Here is a 15,627-nt window from a genome sequence, read left to right on the forward strand (position 1 = left end):
ACACTCATTGTTTTGTTATATATGTCATGTATGTAGCATCACCTCCTGCCCCAGTGGGGATATCAGAATGGCTTGACCAGAAGTTAACCAAAAGCGATCGACCAGAGCTCACTGGTGCCAAAGTGGTGGTGTCTGGTGGTAAGTGAAATTTGTAATGGATTAATTTAAAAGATGATATCAACTTAAAATACTTTGATTTTATTAATATACTTTATAGGAGCACAGTTTTTTTTTTTCCAAATTAAGAAGTAGGTAAGTTGCAAGTATTCCCATTTACCAATTAGGAAAATGAAACCATTAGCTTAATACAGAATTCGGGCCTTCTGTTGCAAAGCTGTGTGCCTAGCACCAGGGGGAGCATTGTATAAATTTCATCAACATAACTTTGCCACTTGCTATTTCTTTGTTTTATTGACCGACTTCCATGTTGTTGTGAAAAGTATGGTTGTCTCTCGGTCATAGAAAAATTGGCGGGAGAGTTAGGGCCATGCTGTGTGATTTTTACCCTTCACATGACTTTAAAGAACTTGCAGTGTTGCGCATGTCAGCCTCTGAGTAACTCTTTGAAAGTTTCTTCACATTTAATTTCAAAGCCTTGAATATTACACAAGACTTGCTTTTTTGTGTATATCCTGCTTTTTAAGGAAAAAAAATGAAATCATTTAATCCTGGACTTCTGGTCAAGATGGACATATAGGTAACCACACCTTCTCCTGGTACAACTACAGCAAAAATTATAACTAGATTTCCAGTCAGGATGGCCACATAGGCAGACATGGCTCACCTCTTTGCACAACCACATCAAAATTACAACTAAAATACAGAACAACCATCAGTCAGAACCGTCAGAAATCGAGCTGAATGGAAGTCTGACAGCTACGGAATTGAAGAAACCACATCCATCCAGACGGGTAGTGGGGGCGCAGACGCAGAACAGGCTGGCCCCACACCCGCATGTAGTAGATAAAAATTTGGGAGGGATATCTTGGGAGCAAGGAGTATCAGACCCACACCAGGGCCCCCAGCCCAGGGTTCCAGTGCCAAGAAGATAAGTCCCTATACAACATCTGGTTGTAAAAACCAACCGGGATTGAGTCGCTGGGTGAAACTGCTGGAGCCCCGAGCAGTCACTCTTAGAGAACCCACACATGGGCTCCTCTGCTCCCTCTGAGGTTCAGCACTGGGAAAGCCGCTTGACCTTGGACCAGAGAGCCCCAGAGAAGTTGGACCCAGGGAAGCACACGCCAAGGCACATCATAATTACAGTACCCAAGATTAAAGATACGGAGAAAATCTTAAAAGCAAAAAAAAAAAAAAGTACAGGAACGTAAGTGGGGAAGTCAGGAGCTGCTTGGTAGAGGTGGTGGAGGGTTAATATGACAGTTGTGTACTGCAAAGATCATTCGGGTATACAAAGTTGCAAAATATTTATAGAATGGAGTTTATATTTGCCTAATATTTTTCATCTTTCTTTAAAAATGAGGTCGAGGTTTGAAGAGTGGAGAGAACTTTAAGTTGTTATATGATCTGGCAGATCAACTACATGCTGCAGGTAAGGTGGTTTCTCTTAGTAGAAAAATGTTCCCTTTTTATAGGAGATATTTTTCTTCATTATTTCATTTATCTTTGTCACTCAAGGCTGAAAATTATTTTCTGTTTTTTTATGTTTTCTCTCAAAGTTGTTTGTTTTTTTTCCATAGTCTCCAAGTAAATAGTATAGCATCCAGTGAGGATAGATGTGACACATTTTCCATATCTTAGTTACCTGAAGAACTTGTAAAGAGACAGTAAAAAAGACAAAACACCCAATTTTAAAATGAGCAAAAAACTGAACAGGCACTTCAAAAACAAATTTGCAAGAAAAAGCTTAAGATTTAACTTTTGAAATTTTGAGTGAACATCTGATGAACAGGGCACTGAGATACTAGGTTTTTTTGAATGGCTATGACTTAATACAGGTTTCTCCACTCTCCAGAAATAGAGCATTCCATGAAAACCTTTTGTAAGCCACAGTGGCATAAGACAAAGCAATTATCATTGCTTTATAAGGTCAACATTTTGAGAGTCCCCAGACCCCTAAAATCGCTTTTCAAATCATACCAAATAACACACAGAATCCAGAGTAACACTGACGTGTAATAAAAGCAGCGCCCCATCTCTTCTCTGCATGCCATGGCCTTCAGCCTGTATGCAGCTGTTTGTTGATGTTAAAGACCTAAAAACAAACATTGAATGCAATTTCACTTTCCACTTTTTCATAAATCCTCTTAAAAGCCAAAAATCCTGTTCCGATTTGTTAGTGAAAAAAAGTACCAATGTGGGGACTTTGTAAACAATCTCCTGACTCCACTGGGATCTACAATTTACAACTCTCGCCTGTCCCTCTCTACCCTCATGTTCTCTCTCCTCTCTGTACCCAGCTTAAATTCTAAGATTGGTGGCTCCAATCACCCCCTTTCACGTATCTTCACGTTCCTTGCCCTCCTGTTACATCATCACCCACAAATGGAAAACCCGCACACCGGTGCAGTGATGACGCAGTCTCTCCACCTTCGCCATACCTGTCCTGCTGCTGGTCAGCAGGACTGGAGGAGGCTCCCAACACTCAGCCATGTTAACTGGGTTTTATTTTAAACAGCTAGGCTTTAATTCGCTCTCTCCTAAAGTGTAATTTCCTACCTTTTCTTCTCTCATCAAACTTCCAAAGCTCTTAAACATCTTCACTTTCCATTGATGACCTTGCTTCCTGTTTCACTAAAGGGAGTGGAACAACCGTAAGGGACCTTCCACGTGCCCTGGCACGCTGCCTGTCCCCCAGGAAGAGTGTTCCCGTCGGCCCCTGAACATGCTCTTACCTGTCCTGTCCCTAAGAAATCCTCCCGTTGGTCCCCCTCCGCCTCTAGCTACTGTCCATTCTCTGCTCTCCTATGTCAAAATCCCTCTGAAGAGTTGTCTGTATTTACTGTCTCCAATCTCAGGGCTCTTGTTCTGTGTCTAAAAACAATTTTATTAAAATACAACACACAGGAAACGACACAAATTACAAATGAGCTGCTCAGTAGCTTATCCAAAGGCGAGTGCAGCCATGTAACCGTTACCTAAGACCAGTTTTTTAAACCCACTCCAGTCAGGTTTCTGTCCTCACTACTCCACTAAAACTACCCAAAGGCACTGAGAGATTGGATATGGATTATGAGAGAATGTTTTTATCCAGCAGCTGGTAGGATGGAATTGCCATTAGCTGAGATGGATAAGACTCCAAGTGCTGCCGATTCCAGGGGGCGGGGTCAGGAGTTCAGTTTGGGGCATGTGGAGTTCTGGCATGTGCCTTAATTCTGGATATCCAAGTAGAGATGCTGGTCAGGCGGTTGGTATGGGGATGTGGCGTTCACTGGGAATCAGGTGCATTTAGATGGTATTTGAAGCCATGAGACTGGATGAAATCACCAGGGGTAGTGTGTGTAGATAAACAGGAGATCCCGGACTAATCCCTGGACACTGTAAGCGGTAGGGGAGAAGGAAGACCAACAAGGTGAGGCAGGCAGGAAAACCAGGACAGAGAGTTCGATGTTTGGAATCCAGATGAAGTGTTTCAGGGACGGAAAGAGTGATCAGGTATGTCTGATGCTGCTAATCGGTCCAGGAAGATGGGTCCTAAAGGCAGTCACCTAGGAAGAGGAAGTCACAGGGAGATGTTGGAAGTGGGAATTATCGAGGGACGTTAGTCATGGAAAGATGGGGGATGTGGCCATGGGTGTGACCAAGGTCGCGTGAGGGACAAGACCACCGGAGGAGAGTTGTTCAGGGAACGAGGAAGCCGGGGTGTTACAGTCTCCAAGAACGAAGACTAATCCTTGAGAAAATTACAGTGACCCAGAAGTGAAGGGGGTTAACCTAGCGGCTGCTAAAATAAAGCCTTAATAAATTTCTAACTGTACTGGATCAGTGTCCTTTTTTTTTTTTTTTTTTTTTTTTACAATTACCATTGAATATCCCAATGAGCTGAATAATTTGGCTTAAAAAAATGACAAATTTTTCTTCCCCCGTAGTTGGTGCATCTCGTGCTGCTGTTGATGCTGGCTTTGTTCCCAACGACATGCAGGTCGGACAGACAGGAAAAATAGTAGCACCAGTAAGTACTGCAGTAAAATACGCTCTACAAAGTTATACGGGGAACAGAAGAGGGGTGGGCAAAAGTAGGTTTATAGTTGTGAGTATACGAAACACAGAACTTATCCTTGTACTGTTATTTATTACGTACTGTATTGTTTCGCATACAAATAGCTGCACACCTGCTCTGTGCCCTCAGCAGGGAGCCACCTCCGCGGGGAGTGTGCTCTCTCCCAGGGCCTCTGACTTCTCAGTCTCAGTGATGTGCTGAGCTGTTCTTAAACCCACTGTTGTTTTTCATACTTTTTTCTAAAGCAGCAGAACACTTGTAAAATTCATATTACACCACCAGATAGAAAACTGGTAGAAGCAGCATTTAATTATTAAATGGACTTTATAAGTTCACATTGACATTTAATTACCATAAAGCCTATATGCAGCTATGTGTTGAGAAACTGAGTCGTCTGTATTTTAATCTAAATATTTGCAAAATGTAAAATAATAAGCTTAGATAAATTTTAAAACATATAAAGTGTTTCAAAAATTAAGTGTTATTGCCGTACGAGACAGTAAATACTGTGTTCCCTTGTGGGTGAAAGGAAATTGTTGGGGTTTCAGATACTAATTTATTGGAAGATAATGATGTTAAAGACCCAGCAGTTGGTAACTGTAGGAGCACCACTGTTACGCTGAAAGCAAACTGAGTTAATCTCTCTCAACATTCATATTCATACTTAAAACCTATGCCTTACAGGTTTTTAGGAAACACAGGAATACAGGTCCATTCTAGTAGTTGTAAGAATGATGGTTTCCTCACAAGTGATGCCCCCACTGGCGACGCGGCCACACAGCCGTGGCGGGATGAAGGGCAAGGGCAAATGGCAGCCAACACTGTTGTGAAGCAGCCTTGATCTTGCAGACCCCTGAAAGGGTCTTGGGGTTTCCAGGGGTGTGCAAACCATATTTTGAGAGTCGCTGGCCTAGTACTTTTGGATTATAGACATTGAATATAGAGATTATGGATTTGTTCTCTTCCTGTTGAGGATATTAATTTTTTGTTTCAGCAGGCAGTTAAGCTGGCAGAGCTCCACACTCCGTCTTCTCTGTCGGTCCTCGCCCTGTGGCTTAGATGCCACCTTGCGCCCATCTGAGGCAGGGGTCAGCCAGGGTTTCGAGCAGAGTGTGTGGTTCTCCCTCTGGGATTTTTTCCTTGCATTCCAGCTAATGTGGCAGCCACAAATGCTGCCTTCTGGGTATTTCCTCAGCTGAAAAGACTGCAGGTTTCTATCCAGAGTGGCTGCTTTCTGATTGTGTTTTATCCCCCTTGTGGGAGATCTGCCAGCGCCTCAGGGAACAAGAAGAGGTGGAGGGTGGGCTCACCTCACGCCTCGCTCCCTGCTGCCTGTCTTGGGTGGTCCCCAGGGCACTTAAACAGTTGCTTTCTCGCTCTCCACCAGGTTTCAGTTTGTCTCCGCAGGAGGGTTAGTCTGATAGGAGTTATTCCCTCAGGGCTGTAAGGAGGAGCCCTGAGGCACAGAGTTGAATGCATTACCTCACATTGCTCTGACTAGTACAGAGTTGGATTATCATCTTCCTAAATAATATTTTAATTAATGCCACTTAATATTGTATTAGGCTCTTGGCATCCATAACCCACTGTTGGCGTGTATCACACTTGTGGACATCCAAAAGCTCTGTCTTCTCTCCTGCACACTTTATTGTCTGCTATTAAACCATGTCTCCGTTGTCTATTGATAATGCAGTGTTTCCTTGTGTTTAAAGCTGCCCACAGGATGTTCATTTATCTTTATTAAACTTGGATCTGTGCTCTCTACTAGCAGCCTCTTGTTGACATTTTGTAATAGCTCTGAAAAGCATCACTGCAAATAGTAAGAAGTTCCCTATTTCTTTAAGTAAAGGGACACACAAAAACAAATACTGTTGCCCTCACAAAATAATTTTTCTTTTCAATTTCTTGAGAAAACGTGATATTCAAAAGATTCTATGACTTTAGTTACAATTTTATGTATTTTTTTATCCTCACCCAAGGACATTCTTTCATTGCTTTTAGAGAGAGAATAAGGGGATGGGGAGAGAGAGAGAAACACCGATCAGTTGCCTCTCGTGCCCCGACTGGGGATCGAACTGCCGCTGAGAGAGACACGTGCCCTGACAGGGAACTGAACCCATTTCCGTGTATGGGACCATGCGCTAACCCACTGAGCTACGCTGGCCTGGGCTAGTTACACTTTTAAATACATTTTTATTTTACCATTCATATCATTCTACACACATCACACGCATATGGGAGATTACTGAGCATGTATATATGGAACAATTCCCGGTGATGTTTACGGATTCATGCTCCCTGTAAGGGTTCCAGCCGAGTAATAGGGAACCGCTAGTCTGTAACTTAGTGTTGCAACAAAGACTGCATTCCTCTTTATTTTTTTAAATTAACTTTTTACTTGAAAATAATTTCAAACTTAGAAAAAGCTGAAAAGTAAAAATAGTACTGTTGGTGGTTTTGATTTGCATTTCCCTGATGATGAGAGATGTTGAGCACCTTCTCATGGGCCTGTTTGTCATCTGTATGTCGTCTTTGGAAAAATGTCTGTCTAGATTCTCTGCCTGTTTTTTAATTGGGTCATTTGTTTTTTGTCATTAAGTTATATGAGTTATTTATGTATTTTGGATGTTCACCCCTTATCCAATACATGATTTGCAAATACTTTCTCCCATTCACTAGGTTGCCTGTTCGTCTTGTTGTGGTTTCCTTTGCTGCACAGAAGCGTTTGAGTTTGATGCAGTCCCACAGGTTTACTTTTGCTTCTGTCGCCTTTGCTTTTGGTGTCACAGCCAAGGAGTCTTTGCCATGACTGACGTCAAGAGGCTTGCTGCCTGTGTCTTCGTCTGGAAGTTTTGTGGTTTTAGGTCTTCAGTTCAAGTCTTTCATCCATTTTGAGTTGATTATTGTGTATGGTGTCACATAGTGGTTGAGTTTAATTCTTTGGCATGTGGTGGTCCACTTTTCCCAATACCATTGATTAAAGAGACTGTCTTACTCCATTGTATATTCTGGATTCCTTTGTTGTAAATTAATTGACTGTAATGCATGGATCTATTTCTGGGCTCTCTCTTATTCCATTGACCTGTGTGTGAGTTTTTATGCCAGTGCCGCCATGTTTTGGTTACTATAGCTTTGTAATATTATTTGGCGTTAGGGAGCATCATGCCTCCAACTTTGTTTTCCTTTGCTAGGGTCATTTTGGCTATTTTTGGTGTCTTGTGATTCCATACAAATTTTAGGATTGTTTTTTCTATTTCTGTGACAAATGGCATTGAAACCGTGATAGGGATTGCATTAAATCTGTAGATCGCTTTAGGCAACATGGACATTTAAACCATATTCTTCGAATTCATGAGCACAGAATATCTTTCCATTTATGTGTGTGTTCAGTTTCTTTAGTCAGTGTCTTATGGGTTTTACCTTCTGGTTAAATTTATTCCTAGGTATTTTTTTGAAGCAGTTATAAATTGGACTGTTTCCTTAATTTGTCTCTCTGATAGTTGTTAGTTGTATAAAGATGCAACATATTTCTGTCTATTGATTATGTATCTTGCAATTTTACTAAATTCATTTACTAGGTCTAAGCTTTTTTTCCATGGAGTCAGCTTTTCTGTGTGTAATAGTGTGTCATCTGCAGACAGACAGGTTTACTTCTTTCTCCCCAGTGGGTGCACCTCCCGCCCCCCCTTCATCCTAACTGCTGTGGCTAGGACCTCATACTGCGTTGCACAGAAGTAGTGAGAGTGAGTATCATTGTCTTGTTCTGATCTCAGAGGAAAAGCGTCCAGCTTTTTACTGTTGAGTATGATGTCCGCTGCGGGCTTGTCATATTTGGCCTTTGTTATGTTGAGATATGTTCTCCATAGCCATTTTGTTAACTGTACGAGTTCTTTATCCTCTCTTTAGTCAGTCTTACGGTTGCAAGACTCATCCGTTTTAACGCAGGCAGCATTTTTTCATCCGTGTTTCCGTCACAGTATCAGATAGTCTACAGGGCTTTAAGCATGTACTGTAATGTGAATAAACAGAAAATATACTGAACATACATGATGAATGCAAGTAATTCTTACCTAATAACGCTATTTAAAAATGATAATTGACTGATTGAAGACTTGCGGGGTGACACTTGGTGGCGAATTGGGGTGTGTGGGAGGGACATGCAGGTCCCAGGCGGTGATGGACGGTTTCTCTTCCTGGCTCCTGGGGCTCTAGAAATACATGCTGTGAGTCATTGTCCGCAGCCTTAGGTTAAGCAGTGACATTTTAAAAATTCCAAAGTGGCTATCTTTTGGGGTTCCCATTGCTTGCGGTTAAACAGTGTGAACATAAGATACGACCCTGTTAGGGAAGTAGCTGAGATGTAGTTGCTGAGTGGATGAGTCAGTCTCTCAGACGCATAAGCACCTTAAATGTGCACTCATACAAAATCATTGTAATTTTTAAATTTTATTTGATAGTGACTTTTGGGTTTAAAAAGTACAATTTGTAATAATACTCAAATACCAAAAATTCTTCATTGGTTGTATAGATTATTTTGGGAAGAGTTGACATCTTTGCAGTATTTTATCTTCTGCCTATGACTATGGTTTTATTTCTCCATTTATTTAGATGGTTTCATAATTTATTTATAAAGGTATAGATAAATAGGAATGCAATTGGTATTTGTCTTGTGTAGATTCTCTTGGGTGTTACACATACACAGTCATGTCTCTGAGAATGATGGGGCTTTGTGTAATTTTCTTTTCTTATTGTCAGGTGTGGCTCCCAGGACATTGTTAAATAGAAGTGGTAATGACAAACATGCTTGTTTTCAAGGATAACCCCTCTAGTGTTAAACCACTAAGTATGAACCTTGCTGTCTGGTTTGGTAGGTGTTCTTTACCAGATTAAAGAAGTTCCCTGCAGTTGACTGTCTGTAATGGTTAAAAAGGATTAACAGTCCAGATTTCCTAATCCGGTTGCCTGAGTCCAGCTCTTAGTGTTGCCACCTGCTTGCCCTGTGGCCTTGGACTAATCGCTTACCTTCTCTGAACCACAGTTTTCTCAGTGGTAAAATGGTGGTAACAGTCTCTGTTTCACTTGGTAGTTGTAAAGATTTAATGAGTTAATATGTGTAAAACACTTAAAACTGTACCCAGAATATAGTGCTATCATGTTACTATTAAAAATCCTTGTTTGATAAGAGACTTCGTTTTCTTTTGAAATCATAAACAGATACTGTTGAATTCTTTTTCTTTAACTGATGTCTGATACTGTCTTTGGATTTTGTTAGCACATTAATATTTGTTGAGCTTAATACAGAGTCAGATTTACGTTATGGTGACTAGAGTTTATTAGTGTGGCTTTTTAAAGCCTTGGCTGGTGGTAGTTCCTAGTTTACCTTTTTTTCCGGAGTGTGTGTAGATGTTGTTGATGACTTTACCTTCCTAACCGTCCAGACTTAGAAGCATATTGCAGTTACTACAAAATCTGTTACCTGTTGCCGGGGAAATGGGTTTTACATTTAGCGCATCTTCTTTGTAATAGCAGGTTACTTTGTCTGCGTTTTGGTATTGTACTAACAGATTAGTGGCCCTTAATAATTCTGATAATAAGTGAGTAGTTACTGGATGAAGAAGCAGTTTTGGGAGAATTTACCAACACAAGAAATTTTGATTCTGGGGTTCTCTTTCGAAGACCCACTAATGCTGGCAAGTCTGTGTAGAACGAACTTTATAGTTATTTGTATACAGCTGGGACTGAATTTATGGACGGCTTCTGACTTGCTAAAGAGCTACAGATTGACAGCCCCTTACATACTGCATTATCCAGCTTGGCTTTTAACTCCCAGAGAACTGGGTTCACAAATGGATGCTTTTATTCCTTTGGGTTTGGTTTGGAAGCATTAAATTGTACTAAAATATTCATATGTGAATGCATTTAGCTGAAAGCAATTGATGTTCTGTTCCCAAGAGGACAAAGGAAATGCTGTGTGGACCTGTGTGGTCCACAGAGCGGCCTGTGCCTTCTTCTCGGAGGGAACCTCGTGGCCAGGGCGGTCGGAGCCCTCCCAGTGAGGCCCCCAACGACGGGGGACGTTGGGGGACTCGGGAACGGTGGTTTGGATGTGTACGTGGGTTGTGTACCAGCTAAAAACTTGTTTGCTGAAAAATAACTCTAACTGTATCTTTGAGTTCTGATTTTATCTTTGATTCATTTCTTAGCTGATTTTTATTTACAGATTTCTCTAAACATTTATTCCAGAAGACTAAGACTACAGCAGTGAAGTTTTTGATGCATTACCATATTATTATACAGTTAAAATTTGTAAGTTTTGGAAGGCCCGTTAAATTTCTTTTCACATACATAGTACGTTTAAAAGCATTCCACGAGTGCGATACAGATGCGTCCAGTCGCTCTCGTGTACCAGCTGGCACGAAGAGTCAGTAAGAGCAGACAGAAACTCTTTGTAGAGGCTATTTTGGTGTGGTAACTTGAAAAGAATAAAACTATTGTAAATTTTTATTCTTATTCTAACTATTTTTGGTTCTTTCGTATAAAAGCTAATTTTTCTTTCTCGTGAATAGCTTCAGCTATAAACAGGCACATGAATGTCAGAGAATGTAGGACACTGGACTAGAAGGCAAGGTTTAGTCAGTGGATAACTGGTCACTTGGCGTATGTCATTCCATCCCTCTGTTCACTTTAGGGCCTAAGATGTGAGGACTAACACCTCGTACAAAAGAACATTTTAAAAACTTAGCTTAAATTCTTTTAGCTTTAGAAGGTGCTTCAAGAAATCTTGAACTTTATAACTCTGGTTGGCTTTTTTAAAAAAGTTTTTTTTTTTTTTTAATAGTTTTAGATTTACGGAAAAATATTGCAAAGATAGGACAGAAAATTCACACAGAGCCTGTGAACTGTAGGTTTTGATAGGCTGTAGTACCTGGTTTCCCTACTATTGTTATTGTTTAACATTCTGTGAACTATTTATTGTTTATAATTGGCAAAACCACAAGATTCTAGAATTAAGTTTTTTGAAGATGGAGAATTGTATGAAGGTTTCTGACGGAGTGATGACTTTTTAATTGTGGTGAAACCTAACAAAATTTGCCTTTTAACCATCAGGTGTACAGTGTCAGTGGCATCGATAACACTCACAATGCTGTGCAAATAGAACCATCACCACTACCCATATCCGCAGTGCGTCGTCACCCCAAACCAAAATTCCGCACCGTGAGCGCGAGCCCCTCCCTCCCGCCCCAGCCCCAGCCCCTGCTCACCCTTAACCTATTGCGTGTGTGTGTGATTTTGCCTCTGTTAGGGGTTTCATAAAAGTGGAATCATACGATATGTGTCCTTTCATGAGTGTCTTTATTTTACTTAGCATGTTTTTGGATTTCATCTGTTTTAAGCATGTGTAAGAACTTCACTCCTTTTTATGGATGAAGAATGTCCAAATATTATTCCATAAACATTTTGTTTACTTATTCATCTGTTGATGGACGCTTGAGTTGTTTTGTTTTTACCTTTTAACCATGGTCAGAAATGCTGCTGTGAATGTTCACATGCAAGCATCTGTTTAAGTCCCTGTTTTCAGTTTTTCAGGGTCTTCACCTAGGAGTGGGATTGCTGGGTTATATGATAATTTTATGTTTAGCTTTTTGAGGAACCTCCAGACTGGTTTTCTCTGGTCACTTTGTAGCTTTCATGAGCTCCTGGTCATAGAGGTTATCAAAATAATTTTAGACTAAACATCAAGAAAAGGCTCTGCTTAAGCAGTGGCCTGACTCTTCCTGGTAATTTTGGGAAAACGGCAGTATGGCGAGTGAAGAAAATAGTACTTGGGAGCCGGGTTCCGGTGCCAGCTGTTCTTGGGCCTTGGTTTTTGTCATCGATGAAACAGAGAGATTGCATCGATGATCTTAGAGGTTCTTTACCACTCCAGAATTCTGTACTGGTGTGTACGATTTAGCATCAGTTGAAAAATCTTAACTGGTAAAATAGTTGATGGTCAAACATTTTATTTGACCTGCTGAAATACAAAGCTTTGTAATAGATTGATTATATACCTAAGTATTTTCATGTCATATTCAGATGTTTTAATGTAAATTATCTGAATAAATTCAGCAAAGTGAATAATAATACTACTTGGCTTTGTATCATCACACTATACTTGGAGAATATTTCCCACACCACAGGGTCTGTGAAACAGTATAGAAGGCTCATCAGGTTAATGCTAAGCATTTGATTGCAAAGTAGTTTAATATTAAAAATTATATTGTAAAAAAATATTTTAAGAAAACCTTATTTCAGGTCAATTCATCCTTTGTAATTAAAATCAGCAGTTAAAAAAATACTACTTTAAAAAAAAAACAAAAAAGGCCGTGGCCTGGTGGCCCGGTTACTGAGAGGACCGCGCTGTGCATCCAGTAGCTGCGGGCTCGATTCCCGGTCAGCGCCGGGGCCGGGGTTGCAGTTCGGTTGCCGGCTGGGGCGTGTGTGGGGTGTGGCATTCAGCGTTTCTTTCTCTCCGTCCCCCTCCCTCCGTCCTTTCCCCTCTCTAAAATCAGTAAAAATGTATCTTCAGGTGAGGATTGGAAAAAAAAACATCCAGGACTAAAATGTCAAGAGCTGACATTTTACTTATTCTGGTTTACAATTAAACTTTTGAATTGTAAACTGCAGTCATTAATGTTTTTGTTAAGAAAAAATTTTAAGTTTGTATTTGAGCAGCTGGGTTATTAAATTCACATTTTGAACAAAAATAGTGAAGTACCTCATAATGCACGTGCTTGTGGCATGTGAACGGCCGTCTGCTTTGGGCTCATACAGGGTCCGGCAGCAGCGAGGCCTGCCTGAGAGTGGCTGGGGGGCAGTGGTGTGGGTGTAACGGTCTGTCGTCGTACTTGGAACATTTCACCTGAAATGACCTATGGCGCTTGAGTGTAATGGTACGTCACGGAACGGCATACTTAGGATTTTGTCATGAAAGACGTCGTGATAAATAGGGGATGTTACTTGCACCAGACCCTGTGCCTCATCACTGGGCTCGCTGTGAAGACGACGTTTACTCGGCTTCTCCTGGGGAAAGCAGTGACCCGACAGAGAACATGGGGAAGCTCACCTCTGAGGGTGAATTTAGGGTTTCAGAAGATGTTTGACTGAATTCAAGTTTCACGCTCCTGCCCCATGAGCACCAGGCCAGGGGATGTCCGTCCGTGCGAGGCCCCCACAGTCTGGGTCGAGGGTGAGGGCTGCCGCTCTTTCTTCTAAATGACTTTTCTGCCTTTGCTTCTAGATTTTTTCCCACTAGTTATTTGGAACCAGATACTGACATCATTGAAAGCCAGGTCAGAGTTTTTATCTGAAAGTATTAGCTATTTTTCGATACAGGCACATAAATTAAAACAAACTTCAGCAACAGCAAACAAGGAATAATTTCTGGGTTGGGTCTGGCGTCTTGCAAGGCCGTCTCCTCGGTAGCCTCGTCGCGGGTGTGTGACAGGCGTCAGCTGCCGTCAGCATGGTCGGTAGGGAGACACTTCGACGTAGTTTGTGTCCCTCTTCAGCACAAGGACCCCAGAGCTAAAGTACCAACTGATAGTTCTAGCGACGTGGACAGAAAAGCAGTGGTGGGAGCTCCAGTTGGGGGTGCTCTTCTTGTATAAACCGAAGTTGGCTGTTCACCCATCCCGGCTGGTTTTAGAAATACTCCTCTAGGTAAATACGTATCCTGGACTTAATAGACTAGTGACTTCAGTTAAAGCGTATTCCCAGTACTGTCACAATGTTGAGAAAGTACTGAATTTAAATCAAAAGACTTGTGTTTAGAAGCCTGCCTTTTACTAGGTGTGTATAACCTTGGATAACTCAACCAAGCCTGCCTGAGCCTGTGCTTTCTCGTCTATAAAATGGGAATAATTTCTCCTCCTTTGAGTTAATTGTCATAGTTGATACCGTGTATATGAAGCACAGCGTGATTACTGGCATGGCCAAGACAGCTCTTGTGAGTGTGACGGCAGCTGTGCCGCCTGAATCCAGAGAAAACCGCAGCCGTCCTGGGCAGGGGCACCGTCTGACAGAGGGCGTGGGTCAGGGCCTCCGGGTGAACTGTGTAAGCACAGCGTAGCCGTAGCCCTGCCTGAGGGCAGAGCCGCAGATCGCTGTGCTTCGCGTTTTGGGGCCTCTTCCAAAAAGAAAGGAGACTTTAAACACATTCTGGCAAACCTAAGAAATAGTTTGGCCTTTTAAATGAGCAGCAGGATGAAATATAGCAATATTAATGCACAGGAGACTTGCAGTAATTAGGAAATATAGTTAGGTTAATCTACTCCTGAAAAAGACATTCATAATTTGCTATGATAAATTCCATTTAACTCCTAACTTGGCGTTTTTCCTGTGTGTGTGTGTGTGTGTGTGTGTGTGTGTGTGTGTGTGTATTGTAGTGTAGCTGGAACAGTTTCTGTTGAAGGTTATGCCTCTAGTCTTTTGAGTAAGGACAGTTGGGGGAGAGCTTGCCATTTTGTGAAGATGTTGTCCTGAGATAGTGGTACAGGGAATTGATTTTGAGAGCATAACGTTGGGTCTTTGAACTTTAGTTTGAACTACTTATGTGATGTCTTTTTAAATTATCTTCAAAGAAATGTAGTTTCCATTTTCTTTCCCCAGCTCTGTCGACAAAGGGTGACTGTTGGTAAAAAAGAAATTATAAACCTGATTTTTAAAGAGATGAAGCAATATTGGCTTGGCTTTTCTGCTCTGAAAGCTCCAGATTTATCCATTCCACTCAATTTCATGTTTCATGTAAACAAAAAACTAAATGTTTAAATCTTTCTACTTTGTTTAAAGTAAAGCAGATCTGAAGTTTCTGCAGGCAGAATACTGTTCCAGTTCCAGAAAAAAAGTCAGCATATGAGTTTATATCATAAACTTACGTAATTTAAACCTCATATATTTTTATATGTCCGATTTGGTAGGTCTAAGTATCTGTATCTAAGATACTTGTCGCAGTATGAAGATTTTGTCAGAATTTTGTAAAGAAATTCACCCCAGTCCTGACTGATGTGGCTCAGTAGGTTGGGCATCGTCCTGTAAAGCAGGTCACTGGTTCGATTCCCAGTCAGGGAACATGTCCGGTTTCCGGGTTCAGTCCCTAGTTAGGGTACATTTGAGAGGCAACCAGTCCGTGTTTCTCTCTCACTTTGATGTTTCTCTTCGATGTTTATCAATGAAGTTTTTCCAATACATTATCCCAGGAGAACTGTGTCAAGTTAATAACTTCCTTTGAGTTAGTAACAGTTTAAACTACTTCAGACTACTCAGTTGCACTTCAGACTACTTAAACTTAAGTAGTTTGAAGTGGAATTCCTATGATGGCTCTTACTGTACCTTTTAGTTTAAAGAGTTAGTGATCATTAAGTAATACTAATAGCATTAATAGCACCTCTTTTGAGCTCTCCACATGC

At 41.2% G+C, this 15,627-nt stretch overlaps 1 protein-coding gene across 1 annotated transcript in view; it reads left to right on the forward strand.

Annotated features, from left to right (window-relative positions):
* The window catches only part of ETFA (electron transfer flavoprotein subunit alpha), a 48,153-nt gene that overhangs the window by 18,891 nt on the left and 13,635 nt on the right, over positions 1–15,627 (forward strand). Inside the window, exons 7-9 of the mRNA XM_054588717.1 lie at positions 37–138; positions 1,484–1,552; positions 4,050–4,132. Coding sequence (XP_054444692.1) covers positions 37–138; positions 1,484–1,552; positions 4,050–4,132 — 254 coding nt within the window. The remainder of the gene's footprint in view (positions 1–36; positions 139–1,483; positions 1,553–4,049; positions 4,133–15,627) is intronic.

Source organism: Pteronotus mesoamericanus, unplaced genomic scaffold (genome assembly GCF_021234165.1).
Source record: "Pteronotus mesoamericanus isolate MK-2021 breed Mesoamerican mustached bat unplaced genomic scaffold, CSHL_Meso_final contig_1242, whole genome shotgun sequence".
Classification (NCBI taxonomy): Eukaryota; Metazoa; Chordata; class Mammalia; order Chiroptera; family Mormoopidae; genus Pteronotus; species Pteronotus mesoamericanus.